The following is a 23562-nucleotide window of genomic DNA, read 5'->3' on the forward strand; positions in this document are numbered from 1 at the left end:
ATGTGTGCGGGAAGCGCAAGTGAGCTCTTTCATGGCGATCTCTCTTTTTCTTGCCAGATTTTTTTTGCCCACCCCAATTTGCCCTCCCTCCAAGCCTTCTGCAGTTCTGCTCACCCTGGCGAGTCTGCCGCTGACTTCTGGCGAGCGTGACGGGAGGAGGGCCTTTCTTCCGACTTGGAAGGTAGGCCGTGATCCTTCTGGCCATTGTGTAGCTCTCTGTGTCACTCCACAGCTTCACATTTGGGAGGAAAGAGCGGGTGTTGACTGGTAGCTGTGTGGAAAGGGTAGAGCAGGGATGTGGAGCCTATGGCCTTGCAGATGGCATTGGCCTGCAACTTCCATCCAGAAAAGCTACTCACAACATGGCTCCTGGACCCTGGGATACGGGTTCAAAAAGAGAATGGCTAATCACCTTTTTTCTCATTACAGCAGCACTTTCTATTCATTTTTTTGGAAATGCATGAACTATGACACTATTCGCATCAGTGACACGTTGTTAATATCTCATTTTTAATAAGGTAAAGGTAAAGGTACCTCTGCCCATACGGGCCAGTCTTGACAGACTCTAGGGTTGTGCGCTCATCTCACTCTAGAGGCCGGGGGCCAGCGTTGTCCGCAGACACTTCCGGGTCACGTGGCCAGCGTGACGAAGCTGCATCTGGCGAGCCAGCGCAGCACACGGAAACACCGTTTACCTTCCCGCTGGTAAGCGGTCCCTATTTATCTACTTGCACCCGGGGGTGCTTTCGAACTGCTAGGTTGGCAGGCGCTGGGACCGAACGACGGGAGCGCACCCTGCTGCAGGGATTCGAACCGCCGACCATGCGATCGGCAAGTCCTAGGCGCTGAGGTTTTACCCACAGCGCCACCCGCGTCCCATCACATTTTTAATAGCAATTTTTAATTGGACGCCGCAAATGTAATTGGGGTTCAGCCCCTGCCGTTGAGTGTAATATATGTTATATAACGTACCGCCGTACCTTGGAAGCCAAACAGAATCCATCCGGGAGTCTGTTTGACTTCAAAAACATTCCAAGGCGCGGCTTCCAATTGGCTGCAGGAGCTTCCTGCAGCCAATCGGAAGCCGCAGAAGCCCCACCAGACATTCGGCTTTCAAAAGAACGTTTGAAAACTGGAACACTCACTCACGGTTTTTGATCGTTCAGGAGCCAGAACGTTCGACTCTCAAGGTGTTTGGGAGCCAAAGTATGACTGTATTGTGCTAGATTTGAACTTGAATCTTGAATCTCGGTTACCATATGCGGCGCCTAGACTTCTCAAATTGCTTGCATTCAGACGATTCCCAGTCGCAAAATGCACCTGGCTCCCTGATGATTTTGAATGCTGCTCCCATCACCCTCAACTGTTGACCAACTTAGGGGGGGACGCACCATGTCCTCATCCCTGCTGTAGGACCTTGGCCACGCAGGGCCCAACTAGGGGGAATGGCTTTGTAGCTCAGCGGTGGACCGTCTACATGAGGAAGCTCCCAGGTTCAGGCCCCAGCGTCTAAAGGAGAGAGTGCTGCCCATAACTCGGGGGCTCTGCTGCCAGTCAGTCAGGACAATACTGAGTTTGGTAAGCCAATTGAGTAATTGTAAGATCTTAAAAAGCAGAGACACCACCTTGCCAACAAAGGTCCGTATAGTTAAAACTCTGGTTTTCCCAGTAGTGACGTATGGAAGTGAGAGCTGGACCATAAAGAAGGCTGATCGCCGAAGGATTGATGCTTTTGAATTATGGTGCTGGAGGAGACTCTTGAGAGTCCCATGGACTGCAAGAAGATCAAACCTCTCCATTCTGAAGGAAATCAGCCCTGAGTGCTCACTGGAAGGACAGATCCTGAAGCTGAGGCTCCAATACTTTGGCCACCTCATGAGAAGAGAAGACTCCCTGGAAAAGACCCTGATGCTGGGAAAGATGGAGGGTGCAAGGAGAAGGGGATGACAGAGGACAAGATGGTTGGACAGTGCTCTCAAAGCTACAAACATGAGTTTGACCAAACTGTGGGAGGCAGTGGAAGACAGGAGTGCCTGGCGTGCTCTGGTCCATGGGGTCACGAAGAGTTGGACACGACTAAATGACTAAACAACAACAAGACCATTTCCTATGTCTGTTCCTCTAGCCAATGCCAAAATCTCATGCAGAATCTCCATGCTGCATTTGGTGCAGGTTATTGAAGGGGCAACAGAGCCCAGCTGACTAGCTGCCCCACATTTCCTTTTCTTGAGGAAAGCAGGGGGTGGGATGGATTGCCCAGGGAGGGGGGGGGCTGGGGAAAAGTGACTGCAGTATAGTGGTACCTCGAAAGTCGAACAGAATGCGTTCCGGAGGTCTGTTCGACTCCCAAAACGTTCGGAAACCAAGATGCAGCTTCTGATTGGCTGCAGGAAGCTTCTGCAGCCAATCAGAAGCCACATCAGACATTCATATTCCAAAGAACGTTTGTAAACCGGAGCACTCACTTCCAGGTTTGTGGTGTTCGGAAGCCAAAATGTCTGAGTACCAAGGCATTCGCAAACCAAGGTACGGCTGTATTTCATTTGTTCAGCAAGGCGAGACCGAGATTGAAGACCCCCTGTTCTTTCCATCTCATCTTACCGCATCAGGGAAAAGAGAGGGAGGGGGGCTGAAGATCTGTCCTGCTGCCAACCCTTTGGAATAGCACATCACTTTGGGCATTTGGCTCTTAGGACTCCCAGTTGCACCAGCAACCAAATTTGGACTCCAGTCCAGCCCCTGCCCGCAAGTAATGTGGGGAATAACTTCCATTCAACATGATGTTGTTGTTGTTGTTTAGTCATGTCTGTCTCTTTGTGACCCCATGGACCAGAGCACGCCAGGCACTCCTGTCTTCCACTGCCTCCCGCAGTTTGGTCAAACTCATGCTGGTAGCTTCGAGAAGACTGTCCAACCATCTCGTCCTCTTTTGTCTCCTTCTCCTTGTGCCCTCCCTCTTTCCCAACATCAGGGTCTTTTCCAGGGAGTCTTCTCTTCTCATGAGGTGGCCAAAGTATTGGAGCCTCAGCTTCAGGATCTGTCCTTCCAGTGAGCACTCAGGGCTGATTTCCTTCAGAATGGATAGGTTTGATCTTCTTGCAATCCATGGGACTCTCAAGAGTCTCCTCCAACACCATAATTCAAAAGCATCAATTCTTTGGCGATCAGCCTTCTTTATGGTCCAGCTCTCACTTCCATACATCACTACTGGGAAAACCATAGTTTTAACCATACGGACCTTTGTTGGCAAGGTGATGTCTCTGCTTTTTAAGATGCTGTCTAGGTTTGTCATTCAACATATGTCTGAGTAAACATAGGTTTGGTGGTTCTTTCAGTTTGGCTTTTCTTGCATCCAAACAGAATGCTAATTTATATCGCAACAGATTTATTGCTGTTGCTAGAACAGTGGCTGAATTTTTATCCTGCTTTTCTTCCAGGGAGCTCAATGTGAGGAGCATAGCTTCTGCCACCTCTGGTTTTAGCACCAAACCTCTTGGGTGTGTTAATGGCTCAATGACATCCGGGGAGCTTCCAAAATGAGCAGCGATTTGACCCTGGAATATCCCTGGGCCTAGTCTGGCATTCGCATCACTGTGACACACAGCCTCTCAAGCATATTGTATTATTTTTCAGGAACTGTAACATGAGACCTGCTTAATTTTTGATCGACATGCCGCTGCCCTGCTGCTTTTTGTGTGTAGAGTTAACAAACACCAAGAAGGGCACGGCTGCTGTGTGGCAGGAGGGAATCTTGACAGATTCAGCTTGCCCACATCTATACATTTACAGCTCTGCCTTAAGAATCGTGGCTACTCCCAAAGAATCCTGGGAGCTGTAGTTTATGAAGGATGCTCCGGGTTGCTTAGAGAACCCTATTCCTCACCCGGAACTGCAATTCCCAGAGTTCCCTGGGAAGAGGGATTGGACTGTTAAACCACTCTGCGAATTGTGGCTCTGTGAGGGGAACAGAGGTCTTCTTGCAACTCTCAGCTCCCTTGATAAAGTAAAGGTAAAGGGACCCCTGACCATTAGGTCCAGTCGTCGCCGACTCTGGGATTGCGGCGCTCATCTCGCTTTATTGGCCGAGGGAGCCGGCGTACAGCTTCCGGGTCATGTGGCCAGCATGACTAAGCTGCTTGTGGCGAACCAGAGCAGCACACGGAAACACCGTTTACCTTCCCGCCGGAGCGGTACCTATTTAGCTACTTGCACTTTGAGGTGCTTTCAAACTGCTAGGTTGGCAGGAGCTGGGACCGAACAACGGGAGCTCACCCTGTTGTGGGGATCCAAACCACCAACCTTCTGATCTGCAAGTCCTAGGCTCTGTGGTTTAACCCACAGCGCCACCCGCATCCCTTCTTGACAGAGTACAGCTCCCATAATTCTTTGGAGGAAGCCATGACAGTTTAAAATGGTATCGTAGTGTTTTAAATATGTGGTGGCCCTGCTCAATTTATTTCTATGCCATCCAAACTCTGTTTAAATATCTCCAGTGAAGGAGAGTCTGCTCTTGCCATCAGAACGTTCTTCCCAGCGTTTAGTTGGAGCTGTCATTTGACTCTTGTCTGTTTGGATCCTACCCTTTGGGACAACAGAAAACTACTGGAAAGGCGTAGATGAGTGCAGAGCAACTGCTTTGCATCCAGAAGGCGTCTGTGCTTGGCTTCCAGCATCTTCTGATAGGGCAGGGAAAAGACTCCCTGTCTGAAACTCTGGAGGGCCGCTCCTTTCATAACAGAAGACCCAGGTGGACTGAGCCAGGCCTGACAGCTTCCTGCAAACATCACAGATGTCATCAAAAGCAGTACGGAAGAATCATCAACGGGACTGGACTTGCTTCTCAACAATGGTCCGAATAACTGTGCAGGCACAGCATGGAAACCTCCTTGAGGGTTACCCAAAAGCTTAATGCCTGAATCTCTGCTGGAAGAGTGTCCCAGCAACCCCAAAGGCCTGCTTTCTGATTGCTTGCCCACAGGAAAGAGATTCTCCCTTTGGCAAGGGAGAAAACTATTTCCTGTGTCTGCTGCACAAATATTCCCCTAGAGCAGTTGCCCCAAGGAGCCTGGAAGAGTCCGTTTTGCTTTTGCTTGTGGGGTTTGGGTGTGTGGTGGCGGAGGAGAAGTGTGGTGGCTCTCGAGACCACCTTCTGGGTATCTCTGCTGCTTGCAAATCCCATTGTTTTCCTTTCCCTCTGCCTCTCTCTTCTCTCCCCCCCCCCCTTTATCCCTCCGACATGAATTTAAACAGAAACATGTGTTGCATTTTTTCCGCCTTAGCGCATCCTGGCTGCTCCCCTTGGCTTGCAAGGCCTTCCCCTGTGGGGTCCTGGTTTCCTTTGGCTAAACGCCCCCAGCTGCAAGACTGGCCTCCATTAGTGACCCTCGCTGACCTCGGCTGGCGACTTAGCTGTCCCAGCCCGTGAGGAGGAAAGTGTCTCCCTCTTTGTGTGTATATGTGGGGATTTCTGGGTGAGGCAGGGGGGTTCCTCACCCTCCCCTTTTCCTGCTGAGAACCGCTTCTTGGCCAAAACAACCCTAGCAACAAAGGAAGTGCTGTTTGTTGCTGCATTTTGACCGGAATGAGCCGCCCGAGATAAGGGTTGTGTTAACATCGGGAGGCCGGCTCGCTCAGAGTCTGCTTCCTCCAATCTCTTAAGATTAACAGCAAACGGGCCTCTGGTCCATAACCACCATCTGTGCAACGGGGTTCACGGGAAGGGGCCGAAATTAAGAAGGATGGAAAACATGCGAGGACCAAACAGGGCTGTGGAATGCCAAAGCAATAATACAGGATAGCAGGGGTTAGAAGCATAGAATTGTAGGGCTGGAAGGGACTATGAGCGTTGTCTGGTCCAACCCCCTGCAATGTATGAACCTTTTGCCCAACGTAGGATTTGAACCCAAGACCCTGAGATCAAGAGTCTCATGCTGTGCAGACTGAGCTATGCTTTTCCAGCCAGAGAGCTGCATTCCTTTTTGGGTGACCTGCCAGGGGCCGCATGCCAGTAGTGGGCGGAGCAACCCATGCTCCTTTCATTCTCGCATTTCCCCTTCTATCCTTCATCCAAAGGCAAGCAAGAAACTGATCCTAGACCTGGGGGACGCCACTGCTTATTGGGGTACTCCTCTCTAGTTCCTCCAGGGGGGTTTTGGTGACACAATGGGGTGCATGCTTGTGGGGTACTTTATCAAGTGTTCCCTCAAATGTAGAGCTGGCTCTGATCAAAGGGAAGAAGCTTTTTCTTAAGGAAAAAGGAAACTGAGACAGATGAGGCTTTTGTGGCAGATTCGTGCACCAAATTCTGTTCTTGCGCAACCTGACTACAGATTCCCTACAGATTCCTGTCATAGTTAGCTCTACCTCTCTTTTAAATCAGAACCAGTGAAGGCGGTGAAGGTCCTGTATGAGTGTCTGGAGGTGGTTGGAGGATGGATGGCGGCTAACAGATTGAGATTGAATCCTGACAAGACAGAAGTACTGTTTTGGGGGGACAGGGGGCGGGCAGGTGTGGGGGACTCCCTGGTCCTGAATGGGGTAACTGTGCCCCTGAAGGACCAGGTGCGCAGCCTGGGAGTCATTTTGGACTCACAGCTGTCCATGGAGGCACAGGTCAATTCTGTGTCCAAGGCGGCTGTCTACCAGCTCCATCTGGTACGTAGGCTGAGACCCTACTTGCCTGCAGACTGTCTTGCCAGAGTGGTGCATGCTCTAGTTCTCTCCCGCTTGGACTACTGCAACACGCTCTACGTGGGGCTACCTTTGAAGGTGACCCGGAAACTGCAATTAATCCAGAATGCGGCAGCTAGACTGGTGACTGGGAGTGGCCGCCGGGACCACATAACACCTGAGAGATTTGCATTGACTCCCAGTACGTTTCCGAGCACAATTCAAAATGTTGGTGCTGACAAAAGAAAGATTCCCCAACTGAACAGAGAACAATTTTTAATATTCAGTTGGAAGCCGCCCAGAGTGGCTGGGGAAACCCAGACAGATGGGCGGGGTATAAATAATAAATTATTATTATTATTATGTGCAACTGAATGTTATGGACAAAACTTTGCCATTTGGTGAGAGAGAATATGGGTAGCATCCAGCCAGGTTCTACTCAGAGTTAGACTCACTGAAATCAATAACTTCAGTTATGCTCATGAACTTATGAGTAACTCTGAGTAGGGTTAACGTTGGATACAACATGTTATTTTTAAGGGCAAATTGGGGTTCCTTGTTGTTGTTGTTCCTCCTTCCTCACGCTTCTGTTGCAGGGAGGGAGAAACCCTCCCCCCCCCCGAATTTCAACTAGGGAAACCTGGGTTTTCCATGCTAGGAATTGGTGGTGCTAGAGGCAATTTTGTGGAGAGGACACTGGCTCTTCTTCCATTCCTACTATAAGCTACATTCCAGCCACACAGGTAAAATGTTTTGACGCACACACACACACATGCACCCATTCAGGCAAGTAAAGGTCACTCTCGGGATTGAAGGCCACATTGCAGCCAGGCAGAAGGACTGGAGAAGAAAGTGTAGGCAGGGCTGGTGAGGGGCATGATGCCTTGGGGAAAGTGCTGGGGGCCAGATGGAAAGCCTAAAGGTCCACTTGGCCCCTGGTCCTGAGGTTCGCCACTCCCTACTTTGTTGCCTTCCACATTGCCTGTTTTAGATTGTAAGTTCCTTGGGGACAGGGATCTGTCTACTGGTAATAATACAGTTGGGACGCGGGTGGCTCTGTGGGTTAAACCACAGCGGTTTGAATCCCCGCGATGGGGTGAGCTCCCGTTGCTCAGTCCCTGCTCCTGCCAACCTAGCAGTTTGAAAGCACGTCAAAGTGCAAGTAGATAAATAGGTGCCGCTCTGGCGGGAAGGTAAACGGTGTTTCCGTGCGCTGCTCTGGTTCGCCAGAAGCGGCTTAGTCATGCTGGCCACATGGCCCGGAAGTTGTACGGCGGCTCCCTCGGCCAATAAAGCGAGATGAGCGCCACAACCCCAGAGTCGGTCACGACTGGACCTAGTGGTCAGGGGTCCCTTTACCATTAATAATACAGTCATACCTCGTGTTACGAACACTGCGGGTTGCGCATTTTCGGGTTGCAGACCGCGCCGAAACCAGAAGTACCGGAATGAGTTACTTCTGGGTTTTGGTGCTCACAAATGCGCAGAAGCGCAAAATGACGTCACACGCATGCACAGAAGCACTGAATCGCGTCACACACATGTGAAAATACAGTGCTTCAGGGTATGAATGCTGTGAGTTGCGAACATGCCTCCCGCACGGATCATGTTCGCAACCAGAGGTATGACTGTAGTAGTTGGTTGTTGTTGTTTTTTTTTAAAAAATGCTACTATTATTACTTCTACAAGCAGGACCTGTAACAAAACGTTGCAGTTTAGAGTGGCCCCTCACAGAATACTCTGTTCATTTCTTTGTTTCCTCCTGATTTTCTGTCCCCCACCCGCCAGACCATCAATTGATATTCTGTAGCTTATGTTCCCCACAACTCCTTCCCCCCCTTTTTTGCAGGGGGGTTACATTTGCAAACCGTGGGTTTTATTTATTGGTTCTTTCAAAGCATTTGTATCCTGCTCTTCATATTGCACGTGGTTTGCATATGAATAAAAGCAGAACAGAATAGTACCTCTTGCTGATACCTCTTGTGCATGGATGGCTATGACACTCACCGCTGAACATCAGAAAGGGAGGTTATTATTTATGACATCCCCATTCGAAAGCCTCCTTGAATTTCCTTCTGCCTTAGAAAGGTAGGACAGAAGTGCTCTAATAAATACTGTAATTACATGAAAACCTGTGTATGCTTACTCAGAGGCAGGTTCCGCTGAGTGTATGTAGGATTGTAGCATCTCCTCCACTTACGTAAATACAGTGGTACCTCGGGTTACATATGCTTCAGGTTACAGACTCCGCTAAACCAGAAATAGTACCTCAGGTTAAGAACTTTACCTCAGGATGAGAACAGAAATTGTGCGGCGGCAGCGGGAGGTCCCATTAGCTAAAGTGGTACCTCAGGTTAAGAACATTTTCAGGTTAAGAACGGATCTGCGGAACAAATTAAGTTCTTAACCCGAGGTACCACTGTATATAGTTGGGTTGCCATGTTGGGTTGCCATGAAGTGGGGCAGGAATTGGGACATGATGAGGAGTGGAGTTCAGGCAGATGAGGCAGGGTGTCACTGCCTTGAAGAAATATGTGTGACATCAGCTTAATCCCTGTCAAGCCAGCTATTAATTTTTTATTTTTTAGTTCAGAAATGGAAATTCCTTTTGGGAGAGTACCATGTTGTGCTTCTGTTTTGGAAAACAGCTGAGACTTCTTTTTTCCATTTTTGGGCAAGTAACATTCTTGCTGCTGTAGTAGCATACATGAATAAATTTCTATACAGTTTAGGTTGTTCTGTCCCTATAATTCCCAAAAGGAAGGCTTTTGATTTTTTAAATGAAAGTTATTGTGTTTTTCCATGTATAAGACTACATTTTTTCCTAAATTTTTGAAGTTTAAAATAAGGGGTAGTCTTATACATGGGAGAACAGCCTTTACCAAAGGTGTCATGGGCTTTGAAGACACTCGAACTCAGGACGCAAGGGAGAAATGTGCTAAGAGGAAGGCACGCTTGGCAAATCCACACCGTGATCAACTCCCGCTCAGAAACCAATGTCCCTGTTGTGGAAGGACGTGTGGATCCAGAATTGGCCTCCACAGTCACCCACGAACTCATTGTTAAAACCGTGTTTATGGAAGACAATCTTACTCGGCTACGAGTGATCGTCAAAGAAGTTCACAGTGCATTTTCTTAATTTTGAATCCCCCAAATAGGGGGCTGTTATACACAAGGGCATCTTACACACACAAAAATACGGTATTTTAAACATCCTTTTCAATTCATTATATATCATTCCCCAGTAAGCTTTCACCTTACTACAAGACCACCATATACAATAAAAAAGAACCTTCTCTTTCTTCTTTTCGGAGAACACCATGTTGTGCTTCTGTTTTGGAAAACAGCTGGAAGTTCACCACGGATCCGAGCAGATCTGTAAGCAAGGATTACCAGACTCTCTAGATCAGCAATTCTCGACCTGTGGGTCCCCAGGTGTTGTTGGACTACAACTCCCATCATCCCTGAGCTCTGGCCTTGCTAGCTAGGGGTGATGGGAGTTGTAGTCCAACAACATCTGGGGACCCACAGGTGAGAACCGCTGCTCTAGATGATGGGACTTCTGCGATGGGAGGGAACCGACCAGTTACGTTTTGGGGAGGAGGGGAGGCCATCTGTGAATCAAAATGTTAAGACACCTCGAGGGAGAATGTAAGGTGAGCTCTGTTGGATCGGGCCAAAGGGGGCCCTTCTGGTCCAGCAGCCTGTTCTCTTAGCGGCCAACCGGGTGCCCCCCTTGGAAGCCTGCAAGCCAGTTTCTCTTCCCTGCTTGCCAATCTCCGCAGCGGGCATTCACATTCATGCTACTCTTTGGCAGTCGAGGTTGTTGGCCCCTGTTTGTCTCGAGAAGCAATGGAGTGTGCCTCTGGGGCAGGGGGCAGCAACCTTTTTCAGCAGGGGGCCGGTCCACCGTCCCTCAGACCTTGGGGAGGGGGGGCAGACTATATTTTGGAAAAAAAGAGAGAACAAATTCCTATGCCCCACAAATAACCCAGAGATGCATTTTAAATAAAAGGACACATTCTACTCATGTAAAAACAGGCTGATTCCCGCACCGTCTGCAGGCTGGATTGAGAAGGTGATTGGGCCGCATCCGGCCCATGGCCTTAGGTTGCCTACCCCTGCTGTGGGGGGTGAAGTCAAACCACCCTGTTTAGCGGCACTGAAAGTGACCTTTCCCGGGGCGTGAGAAATGGAGGTGGAACATAACGTCATTGTGGCTAGTAGTAGCCATTGGTAGCTTTGTCCGCCTGTTGATGGTGCTTCTGTTTTTAGAGAATTGATTTGTTTCCGTGTTGTTCATTTGTTCTGGGTTCTTTAAAAATATGGTTGTTTTTGTTTGTTTGTTTGTTTGTTTGTTTGTTTTTTAAGATACTGGTAATTTTATTAATTTTCAATTACAAAAATCCAATACAGTGGTACCTGGGGTTACAGACACTTCAGGTTAAAAACGCTTCAGGTTACAGACTCCGCTAACCCAGAAATAGTACCTCGGGTTAAGAACTTTGCTTCAGGATGAGAACAGAAATCGTGCTCTGGCGGCGCAGCAGCAGCGGGAGGCCCCGTTAGCTAAAGTGGTGCTTCAGGTTAAGAACAGTTTCAGGTTAAGAACGGACCTCGAGAATGAATTAAATTCTCAACCCGTATGCGCCATATTATATTCACACCAAATAGCAATACCAATTCAAATACAAATTAATTACATCAAATAGCAATTCAATTGCAAATCAATTACATATGTTTCAACGGTTTTCTTGCACGCTTCCACGATCTATATAAAAAGAGAGAGAGAGAGAGAGAGAGAGAGAGTGCATATGCAAACACACAGACCCTCATTTTTATAAGTTGGTTTTATAAATAGGTGGGGAGCTGGCTTATCGCAGCTCACATCAGCCACTACACCTGACCAGGTGGTTGCCTAGGATCCTTCCGTCCAGAATGGGCCAATTAGAGTCCTGCCATATGAGTCCTGCTTTCCCCTCTGGAGGCTGGTTGTTTGCGTTTGTCACCTTCACTATATCCCTATTTCCCCTTATTAATAATGGCAGAAGGCCGGGCTGGAATAGCACCTGCCAGGGAGGGAGGCTTTTTATCGAAATATTTTTATTTTTATTTAAAAAGGTAGGCGGTGTGCAGAAGGGGAGTAGATAAATTCCAAATAGAGTGGTACCTCGGGTTACAGACACTTCAGGTTACAGACGCTTCAGGCTATAGACTCCGCTAACCCAGAAATAGTACCTCGGGTTAAGAACTTTACCTCAGGATGAGAAGAGTAATTGCGTGGCGGCAGCAGGAGGCCCCATTAGCTAAAGTGGTACTTCAGGTTAAGAACAGTTTCAGGTTAAGAACGGACCTCCACAACAAATTAAGTTCTTAACCTGAGGTACCACTGTAAAAAAAAAAAAAAGCACCACCACCGCCATAATCACACAGAGAAGGGAGGTGTCTCCACCCAGCCGCTGCCTGTGACGCTTGTCTTACTACCAGAGAAGGTGTACGGAACCATAGAACTGTATAGCTGGAAGGGACCTCTAGGGTCATCTAGTCCAACCCCCTGCAATGGAGGTATCTCAGCTAAAGCACCCATGACAGCAGTGGCGTACCGTGGGGGGTGCAGGGGGGGGTGCAGGCCGCACCGGGCACAACATCTGGGGGTTAGGGTTAGGGGAAGCAAATCCATGGGTTAGGGAGCGCAAATTACTTGTCTTGCCCCGGGTGCTGACAACCCACTGCATGACAGGTGGCCACCCAAGCTCTGCTTGAAAACCTCCAGTGAAGAGTCCACAACCTCCTGAGGGAGACCTTCCCACTGTCAAACAGCTCTTAGTTTTTCCTGATATTTTAATCAGAATCTCCTATCTCAGGGGTCTGCAACCTTTAAGACAAAAAGAGCCACTTGGACCCGTTTCCAAAGAAAAAAAACTGGGAGCCGCAAAACTAACGCACGCACCGCCCCCATGCGACGTCACAGCCAGTACAGCGCCCGCCACAGTGGGGACTGTCGGGGCGCACAATGCGCCTCCTCCCCTCGCTAGTATCCGCCTCGGAGCCGTGGCAAAGGTGTAAAAGAGCCACATGTGGCTCTGGAGCCGCGGGTTGCAGACCCCTGTCCTATCTTGTAGCTTGAATCCATTGGTTCGAGTCTTCCCCTCCAGGGCCGGAGAAAACAAGCTTGCTCCGTCTTCCTTTTTTATGATTTATGTGGAAGTGAGTTTTGTTTTTTTTATTCCAAAACCAAAAAAAGAATTACAAACATCAAATTCAAAATCCATATTCGTTTTGTAACATAAGCCTATTACATAGTTGACTAAATTAAAATATATCTAATTGCTATAGACTTCCTTTTGCTGTATATAAATGCAACACAACTAGAAATATTATATTAGAATACCCCCCCACTCCCCTTCACCCATGTGTGATCTCAATTTTTTTTTATTTTACTTCTTCCATCTTGTTGTGTTGTTGTAATTTAATAATTATTCAATTGACTCTTTTATTATTTCCTTGCTTACCCCTGCACGTTTTACACATTATTAATATTCCAGTTCCAGAACCATATTTTTTCCATGTATTCCTTCACTCCATGCCACTCTTTAATTATTCCCTGATTTGAATGGCCTCTAATGATTTGCCATTTCCACAAACTCACAGAGCTTGCTTTGCTCCATCTTCCATGGGACAGCCCTTGAGATAGGATAGCCATTGCCAGCTATCTCCTCTCAGTCTCCTCTTTCCAAGGCGAAACATTCCCACCTCCTTCAACCGCTCCTCTGAAATCCAGGGTAGGTGGTAAAGGTAAAGGGACCCCTGACCGTTATGTCCAGTCGCGGACAACTCTGGGGTTGCGGCGCTCATCTGTAACTAAGCCGCTTCTGGCGAACCAGAGCTGCACACGGAAACGCCGTTTACCTTCCCGCCAGAGCGGTACCTATTTATCTACTTGCACTTTGACGTGCTTTTGAACTGCTAGATTGGCAGGAGCAGGGACCGAACAACGGCAGCTCACCCTGTTGTGGGGATTTGAACCGCTGACTTTCTGATCGGCAGGTCCTAGGCTCTGTGGTTTAACCCACAGCGCCACCCGTGTCCCTAGGTAGGTGGTAGAAAATTCAACTGATGGGATTTGGAGGCATGCATAACACACAGGAATGGATGGGTCAGTCTGTTTCGGGTTTGTATCAATCCATGTATAGGTCCACCCCATTTCTGCAACAGTTTGCAAATGTCAGTATGGAAAATCTTCAGGGGTAGAAGTGTATTTAAATATTTTCGCTCAAAACACCTTGATAAACAGATTTGATCCTAAAACACACATTTGGGTAACATGTCGGTATGTGCTGCAGAAGTCGGAGACATTCAAAATCCAAAGGTTAGCAACATTCCAATCTGGACTGTGGATCAGGTCAGTTTGTACTGGAATTTGCAAAGATCAGGCCCCTCATGCTCTGAACTTTGCAAACCAAACTGGAGCGACTCATGTTAACATTCCATGCCTGGCCTCAGACTCTGTGCTAACACCGCCTGGGTCTTTGCAATTTGCGAAATGGATGGAACTGGTGCCGATTTGGGTCGTTTGCATAAATTGCAGCAAAGAGCTCTGCAGGCCACTGAAGTGGTGCCCCCTTGACCTATGGATATTCCTGCTCCGCCCCAGAGATGTCGTCTGGCAGCATCTGTGTACTTGGAACCATATTTCCGCAAGCCTTGTGCATGTCAAAATGTACGCCTTGGTTTTGTGTGTGTGCTCTAAAGAATGCTGAAGAGTTCCAGATGTTGGGCTGTTCAGTGCTCAGCTCGTGACTGATTTGTGCAATGAGCAACAAGAACAGCCCAGCGGCCAGTCCCAAACGCAGGGCATTGATTTGCTGATTGGCTTCCTTTTGGAAGTAATTACCTAATCAGCTTGGTGATGAGTGGAATCTTTTATTGTCCCCTGGCGCTATTGATTGGCCTTTGGAAGACTGTTTGAAAACTCCCAGGAACTTGGGAGCTGGTGGAACCTTAGAACCTTTGATCTGGGACCTACTTAACACACACACACACACACACACACGCACACACACACACTCCAATAGAAGGGCGCAGGGGGGTGCAATCCTTAATTAGATTCCTAGCTTCATTTTCTGCACAGTCAGGAATGGGGCAATGGGTACATTTTCCCCCTGCCTTTGGGGAAGCCTGGGGTAATAGGTACCCCCCTCATCCCCTTTCTGTGGGTTGACAGCTGCTTCTTTAGTGATAGTCAAAGTGTGTGCGCGCACACACATGCAAGTGTCTCTGTTATATTCCTAGCCCACCATTATCCCTTGGGTTCAGTGTGTCCCACAGCAATGTCATTAAACTCACATTTATCAATGCTGCCTAAAGGATCACAATGTAACGGGGGAGGGTTTGAAGGACAGTGCTTTGGCCTGCAGAAGGTTATAGGTTGATCCCAAGCACCTCAAACAGTGGGCCATTGCTATAGAATTGACTATTGTTGTTGCTTAGTTGTTTAGTCGTGTTCGACTCTTCGTGACCCCATGGACCAGAGCACGCCAGGCACACCTGTCTTCCACTGCCTCCTGCAGTTTGGTCAAACTCATGATGGTAGCTTCGAGAAGACTGTCCAGCCATCTCGTCCTCTGCCGTCCCCTTCTCCTTGTGCCCTCCATCTTTCCCAACATCAGCGCTGATTTCCTTCAGAAGAATTGATGCTTTTGAATTATTGATGCTTTTGAATTATGGTGCTGGAGGAGACTCTTGAGAGTCCCATGGACTGCAAGAAGATCAAACCTATCCATTCTGAAGGAAATCAGCCCTGAGTGCTCACTGGAAGGACAGATCCTGAAGCTGAGGCTCCAATACTTTGGCCACCTCATGAGAAGAGAAGACTCCCTGGAAAAGACCCTGATGTTGGGAAAGATGGAGGGCACAAGAAGAAGGGGACGACAGAGGACGAGATGGTTGGACCGTGTTCTCGAAGCTACCAACATGAGTCTGACCAAACTGCGGGAGGCAGTGGAAGACAGGAGTGCCTGGCATGCTCTGGTCCATGGGGTCACGAAGAGTCGGACACGACTAAACGACTAAAGAACAACAACAAAGGTAAAGGACCCCTGGAGTCTAGTCAAATCCAACTATGAGGTGCAGCACTCGTTTTGCTTTTTAGACCAAGGGAGTCGGCATTTGTCCGCAGACAGCTTTCCAGGTCATGCGGCCAGCATTATTAAACCGCTTCTGGTGCAACGGGACTCCGTGAAGGAAGCCAGAGCGCACGGAAATGCTGTTTACCTTCCCGCCACAGCGGTACCTATTTATTTACTTGTGCTGGCGTGCTTTTGAACAGTAGGCAGGAGCTGGGACAGAGCAACGGGAGCTCACCCCATCATGAGGATTCGAACTGCCGACCTTCTGAATGGCAAGCCCAAGAGGTTCAGTGGTTTAAACCACAGCACCACCACATCCCCTAAGAATAGACTAGTAACAGCAGGCTAGAAGGGCCAGGGGTCTGTCTCTGCGTACGAGAGGCTCCATCCATTTTGGCATTCTGCTGGCTTTTGAAGAGACACCTGTTTACGCTTGCACTCCCTCGATCTCTTGATCTGAACCTCCTGTTTTAATTGCTGTGTTGTTTTTAACGGGACTGTCTTATTGCGTATTTTAATTAGGAATGCATTTTAATTATGAATGTTCCTACTTCCATGTTTGTGTATCTGCTGTTTGCACTTCACATACAGCTTCGAAGCCTATTTTGGCATTAAGTGTCATATCAATGTTGTTGTTGTTATGAATATAAGACTGCTGCTTAGGATTTGTGTTTTTCGATTCCAGCACTTTTCTTCAATTAACCAGAACATTTCCTTTGATAACAGGGTGTGTACATGGCTGGGTGTCTCTCATCACCACAGCCCAGTTGTTGTTGTGTATGGCTGGATGTTTTTATTTTGTTTTTACATTGTGCTGCCTTTGCTGTTTCCGCTCGTCCTGGGACCCTTATAGTGAAGGGCAAGAGATCGAATGACTGAATAGCTCAGAGGTGAATTATTTCGAAGAAAGTCTCGCCTAAGACTAACCTAGTGAGTAGCCCTGGGCAATGTTGTGATTCATTGCCCAGGACTGGTCTGAGGAGTAGAGCACAATGGCACCTTCACCCAGTGGTATATTGCAAGTGAAACTGGGTCCCTCCACTGCCAGCACCCAGCATGGAGAGGGAGGAACAAGCTGCGTTGGCCCCGGCCCCGCAAGGCTTCAGCGTGAAACCACCACTGCAGCTTGTTCCTCCCTCTGCTTTTCAACGTTGCGATGTGTCAGTAACAGTAAACAGGCAGCCCTGTTTAGGGAAGCTTTTAATGTTTAATAGACTATTGTATTATAATATTCTGTTGGAAGTCGCCCAGAGTGGCTGGGGAAACCCAGCCAGATGGGCGGGGTATAAATAATGAATTATTATTATTATTATTATTATTATTATTATTATTATTAAATGATGTTTGGCTGGCAATACGTAGCGACATTGAAAAGCTGATATCGCCCAGCCCTACTCCCAACGTTTGCGCCCCCCCCCCGCCATGGCACATGCTGGCGCCTGTTTGGCGGCCATCTTACGCCTTCAGAAACGGTATCCTAACATTTCCTGGGAAATACTGTTAACTGGACCCAACTGCTCATTCTAGAGCGACAGGTGAACTTGAGTCATGCAGAGCTGGATATATACCCTGCTCCTCCCCTAAGAAAGCTCAGGGCATAGAGAGATCCTCCTTTATCATTGCAATACCCCTATGAGTTGGGTTGGTCCGAGACGGTGTGACGGGTTTGGTGAACTTCGTGACTGAGCAGGTATTTGAACCCAAAACTTCCTGGCTTTCTGTCATGCTGACTCTCAGTGCAGTGGTTCGTGTGTTGGACTAGGACTTGAGAGACCAAGGTTTGATTCCCCACTGGGCCAGAAAGCTCCCTGAGTGACCCTGGGCCAGTCACTGCCTCTCAGTTTAACATACTTCACAGGGTTGTTGTGGAGATTCAGTGAGGAATAATATGAATGCAACAACAAAAATCCAAGCTCTGTTTCCTCAGGGCCTGAACTGGTTCTCCCTCGTTCTCAAGAGCTGACCGGGGAAATTCATTGTATTGCCCTATTGCCCCTCAGACTTGAGCGAGAGGAGTGGCTTGCCGTCCAGCCAGCTCAACGGTTCATCCCTCTGTTCCTCCCTTCCAGACCATGGCCAGTGTCTCCTCCTTTGGCAAGTATACCCATGCCATTGTCCGCTGCATCCCTACCTCCTTCGGCACGGCAGAGACGGCGACAGACGTGTCCGATGGCGGGGCTGAGCCTGTGGACCTGGCCAAGGCCCACCGGCAGTACGGCGTCTACACGGGCATCTTGCGCCAGAAGCTAGGGCTGCAGGTCATTGAGCTGGCTGCGGACGAGGGCCTCCCCTGCTCCACGCTGGTGGGGGACCTGGCCGTGATACAGGGAGACACCGCGCTGCTCACGCGGCCATGGGTGCCGTCGCGGCGGGACGAGGTAAGCTGTTCAATTCGTTTGTGTTGAATCACCTTGCAAATAAACCTGCTGGGGTTGCCAGTCATCTTGTGAGCTACGCTTTTTATTTACCGGGAGCTATTCCCGGGATGTGGGTGGCGCTGTGGGTAAAACCTCAGTGCTTAGGACTTGCCGATCGCATGGTCGGCGGTTTGAATCCCCATGGCGGGGTGCGCTCCTGTCGCTCGGTCCCAGCGCCTGCCAACCTAGCAGTTCGAAAGCACCCCCAGGTGCAAGTAGATAAATAGGTACCGCTTACCAGCGGGAAGGTAAACGGCGTTCCGTGTGCTGCGCTGGCTCGCCAGATGCAGCTTGTCACGCTGGCCACGTGACCCGGAAGTGTCTGCGGACAGAGCTGGCTCCTGGCCTATAGAGTGAGATGAGCGCACAACCCTAGAGTCTGGCAAGACTGGCCCGTATGGGCAGGGGTACCTTTACCTTTTTTTATTCCCCCCCACTCCCCTGGTTGCCCGGAGGCAGTTTTGAAGCACCCTAGGAAATGGCTATTTACTAACTTGGCAGTGAGCGCTTACAGTGGACGCTCGGGTTGCAGATGTGATCCGTGTGGGATGCACGTTCGCAACCCACAGCATTTGCAACCCACGTCTGCACACGTGTGGGTTGGATTCAGCGCTTCTGCACATGCGCAAAGTGCAATATAGTGCTTCTGCGCATGTGCGGCCGCTGAAACCCGGAAGTAACCCGTTCCGGTACTTCCAGGTTTCAGCGGTCCGTAACCCAAAAAACCGCAACCTGAAATGTCTGTAACCCGAGGTATGACTGTACTAACCTTTAGGCCTTTGAAGCCCGAGTATAAGCCCAGTCCTTGTGCCAGATTGCTACGGTTGGTTTTTATTTCTTTTTTAATTTTAACGGGCCATTATTGAGGGTGCGACAAGGTCACGGGGATAAGTCGGGAGCGTTCTCAAAGTTAGTCCTAACATGCTTCCGTGAGGCGGCAAACGGCTGCCTTAAATACATTTGCCAGCCTCATCTGTGGGTGAGTCTTGCTCTTGAGTAAACATGCACAGCATTGCCCTGTTAAGGTTCTAGTCCCGTCCTAGTGGATTTGCTGCCTTTGAAAGGGTGGGGGCGGGGGAGAGCAGCCGGTCGCCAGCTAGCTGTTAGTTAAACCCTGTCAATCGCAGGCCCCATCTGTTCCTCTGTAGGAACCTCTGGGACTAATCCCACCCGTGTCCCCGGAGCGCTGAGGCAAGCCGTCTGGCCGGTTGCCTCAGCAGTTGGCATCGTGCCTCCTTCCCACCCGCCCGGCCATCCGCCATTCTCATGACCCACCTCCCTGCTCCAGTGCAGTGTGCCGAATATAGAATTGTGTGTCCACACACACTCCACCCAAGCCCTGGAGAAAATTTGGCACCTCTTAAAGGGTCCACATTTCCTTGCCTCTCTCTGCTAATTACTGCCAGACAGAAGTTGATTCATTCTCTCTCTCTCTCTCTCTCTCTCTCGTGTGTTTTTCTTCTTATGCTTTTAGTTAAAATAAATGTAAGTGTTTTGGAGCACATTCACCCAAGAACTCCCTGTCTAACTGTTGCTTCTGTGCCATATGCTGCCATCTTTATTTTGTTTCTGTTTTTTTAAAACAACAACAACCTCCTAGCAACTCATTTGCAGTGTCTCTGAGCATGCATGGAATGCCTTCCCCACCCCCCACCCCTCAGCGGAACGGAGTTGGCCTTTTGAAACCCTTTGAAAAGGGCTTCAGAGCATTTACGGAACGCCTTTCTGCAGCTTAAATAAAGGGAACGTGAAAAGTACTGAGTTTCCCTTGGAGCAAGCTTAAAAAAGGCTCTTGTGCAAGTTGGAAATTATCGAAGCAAAGGCACCACAATAGAGCCAGTTGGCTGACCACTCTGTACACACATTATCATGTTGACACAGTGTTGGCTTGGCCCAAGACATTTTGCTGCCTGAGGCAATTTAGTAAATGGCTTCTCTTCCCCCTCTCCCCTCATGCCCTGTCCATCAAATCGAGGTGCAAACTAGTTATTTTGTCAGGGAGTCCTGTAAGCACCTCTGAGAGTCAAAATGCAATAATGAAAAATGATATTTACCCTTTCATGACACCCCAAACCGGCTGCCAGAGTTAATAATAATAATTTATTATTTATACCCCAGCCATCTGGCTGGGTTTCCACAGCCACTCTGGGTGGCTTCCAACAGAATATTAAAATACAATAGTCTATTAAACATTAAAAGCTTCCCTAAACAGGGCTGCCTTCAGATGTCTTCTAAAAGTCTGGTAGCTGTTTTTCTCTTTGACATCTGGTGGGAGGGTGTTCCACAGGGTAGGTGCCACTACCGAGAAGGCCCTCTGCCTGATTTCCTGTAACTTGGCTTCTCGCAGTGAGGGAACTGCCAGAAGGCCCACAGAGCTGGACCTCAGTGTCTGGGCTGAATGATGGGGGTGGAGACTCTCCTTCAGGTATACTGGGTTGAAGCTGTTTAGGGCTTTAAATGTCAACACCAACACTTAGCCACCTCCCTCTGCCTAATGGTAGGGACGGCACCTAACATGTGCCTTTTACTTTCTGTACGTAAAGAAGGAGGTTCATGTTGGTGGATGTAATGCTGTGGAGCCCAGTTGACGTTTTATGTGTGCTCCAGTTCTTCCAGTTCAGGGGTTGCACGAAGTTCCTGAGGCCAGCTCCTGGGGTACTTGAGGAGATAGATTTTGGTGGGCTTTTCCTGTGCTTAGTATTTGTTTGAGTTTGTTCTAAATAAAGTGTTTTGGTCACCTCCTTTGGACAAAGGCTACATCTTACAGCGGTGGGATCCTATGTAAACCTGGCAAAATAGGCACACATGCAGTCATAGTGTGCTGGGCCTGGGGGTAGCCCGTGAAACGCTGTCCAAGACCGGTTCAGACCTCGTAGGTTCCGCTAGGAGTCAGTCCGAAAGGGCCAAGGCAGGACATGAGGCAGGAAACCAGGCAAGGGCAGGTACAGGATCTCAGGCAGGATCTAGCATACAGCAAGGTTGCTCCTGCAACCTGGGACGGGGTCTGACAGCCTTTTATCTTTGTCGGGGTAACGGCCGGTCCTGATCCCCCAGCAACTCATCTCCCTGCTTTACCCGAAGGCGAGCACTCCTCCTGCGAGTACTCAGGTCTCCCCTTCTCTCAGACCTTAGTCTCTGCACCTTGGGAGACGTTGGTGGGTTACTAGACCCAGGGGCCGCCTCAGCCTCCCCTGACCCCAACTGGTAGCAGAGCAGCTGTAAGTGATGGCCCAGCTGAAGGCAACGAGGTAATCCCCGCATCTGGAGCCAAGGCAGGATCAGGCCCCTGATTCGGCCCAGCTGGTGTTTGTTGCAGGGGAACCTGTGCAGACTGGAACTCTTCAGGATCAGGCCCCAGACTTGGTTCAGATGATGCCTGAGGCAAAGGATCCGGTGCAGACTGAGACCCCTCTGGTTCCGAGTCCCAGGCCATCACACATAGAATCATAGAACTGTACAGTTGCAAAAGACCCCAAATATCCAGCCTAACCCTCTGCAATGCAGGAATCTCAGCTAAAGCATCTAGGACAGTCATTGCATATCTGAGTAAGATGCAGCTTTTTGCATTAAGCAGCCCTCAGTCTGGGGTGCTGATGGTTAACCCTTTGTTTCTGAAGTTGTTTATTATTATTATTATTATTATTATTATTATTTGTCACACTCAATAAAATGCCTCAAAGTGACTTAAGATGATCAAAAATATGCATAGCTTAAAACAACAAAGAGAATAAAGCAACGTTATTTAAAGGCTCGCCCTGCAGTTTTTATAAAAAGCACACATCCTTCTATTAATTCCCTTTGTTCTCTCTTTTTATAAAGCTACCAGTAATATGTGAACTATGGTACAGAGGGTGAAAAAATGTAAATAGACTGTCGAGCTAAGAACGAGACTGCGGAAGTATCCTGAGGTTATAAGAGTGTGTAAAACAGGAGGAAGTCCAAAGCAAAAACTCATAATTTGATGAAAGGGAAATCTTTGCTGTGGTCAAAACCCGATAGTACATCCCATTGCTGACTTCAATTAATTAAATTGAAATCTTGGTCTGTGTGAGAGAGAGGCCTGTGAATCATCTGTGAAATATGCCTGGCCCAGAAGTGTCCGTGGAATGAAAATGAAACAAAAGGTCATGCAGATATTCTGGAGGCCACTCTGGCCCTCTGAGCCCCCACACCCCCTTATATAACCAGGGCTTGAATTAAACTCTGCTATAAACCCGTGCGCCAGGTCACTGTTTGGGCTTTCTGGCAATTCTTGACCTGAGAATCTCTGCCTGTCTGGAATTCTATGCAGAATTGTGTGCTTATATAGCGAGGAGGACTCCCATCCTCAGGAAATATTTCCAGCCCATCTCTCATTCTGGACTGCTCCCAACAGAATTAAAAGCACAATAAAACATCAAATATTAAAAACTTCCCTAAATATGGCTGCCTTCAGATGTCTCCTAAAAGTCAGATACAGTGGTACCTCGGTTGCAGACGCTTCAGGTTACAGACTCCGCTAATCCAGAAATAATACTTTGGGTTAAGAACTTTGCTTCAGGATGAGAACAGAAATTATGTGGTGGTGGCAGCAGGAGGCCCCATTAGCTAAAGTGGTACCTCAGGTTAAGAACAGTTTCAGGTTAAGAACAGACCTCCAGAACGAATTAAGTTCTTAACCCAAGGTACCACTGTAGTTGTTTCTTTCTTTGACATCTGATGGGAGGGTGTTCCACAGGGCAGGTGCCACTACTGAGAAGGCCCTCTGCCTGGTTCCCTGTAGCTTTGCTTCTCGCAGTGAAGGAACCACCAGAAGGCCCTTGGAGGAGGACCTCAGTGGCCGGGCTGAACGGGTGGAGACGCTCCTTCAGGTATACTGTGTCGAGCCTGGGTTGAGAGTTGCATGAAGAGGTGTTAAGGAAAGGAGATGTGCTAGAAAATGTCTGATCTCTTCCTCTATCCCTTGCTGCTTTCCCAGATCAGCAGCGTCAAGAAGGTCTTGGAGGAGCTCAAACTGCGTGTGGTGGAGGTTACAGATGAAGGAGCCACCTTGGATGGGAGCGATGTCCTGTTCACAGGTAAATGACTCCTCTGTCACTGAGGACGGTGGCCCTTATCTCAGGAGCGGGGAGGTCCAGAAGATGGAGGGAACTTTGCATTTGGGTTAACCTGATAAAATGGGAATTTGTAAGTACACCACGGGGTTTTCGTTTCTTTGCTCTGCGGTAAGGGTGACTAAGCCTTTGAAACCACTTTTCATAGTGGAAGTGCCATGTAAATGATGATGGTAGCACTGGGGGTGATGGAGAATTTGATGAGATTCTGTTGAGGGTTCCCCCCACCCCTGATCTGGTTAGTTTCTCTTCTAA

At 48.7% G+C, this 23562-nt stretch overlaps 2 protein-coding genes across 5 annotated transcripts in view; one reads left to right on the plus strand and one right to left on the minus strand.

The window, feature by feature from the left end:
- The window catches only part of LOC309337139 (TNF receptor-associated factor 1-like), a 261886-nt gene that overhangs the window by 211879 nt on the left and 26445 nt on the right, over window positions 1–23562 (minus strand). The gene's annotated exons all lie outside the window — the stretch shown is intronic.
- The window catches only part of LOC309337071 (N(G),N(G)-dimethylarginine dimethylaminohydrolase 1-like), a 37691-nt gene that overhangs the window by 5416 nt on the left and 8713 nt on the right, over window positions 1–23562 (plus strand). For all 3 annotated transcript variants that reach the window (XM_081853740.1, XM_081853741.1, XM_081853739.1), the window contains exons 2-3: window positions 17867–18175; window positions 23172–23271. In XM_081853740.1, the coding sequence (XP_081709866.1) occupies window positions 17870–18175; window positions 23172–23271 (406 nt within the window). In that variant the 5' untranslated portion in view covers window positions 17867–17869. The remainder of the gene's footprint in view (window positions 1–17866; window positions 18176–23171; window positions 23272–23562) is intronic.

This window comes from Podarcis erhardii, assembly GCF_964252035.2.
Source record: "Podarcis erhardii genome assembly, chromosome: 2".
Classification (NCBI taxonomy): Eukaryota; Metazoa; Chordata; class Lepidosauria; order Squamata; family Lacertidae; genus Podarcis; species Podarcis erhardii.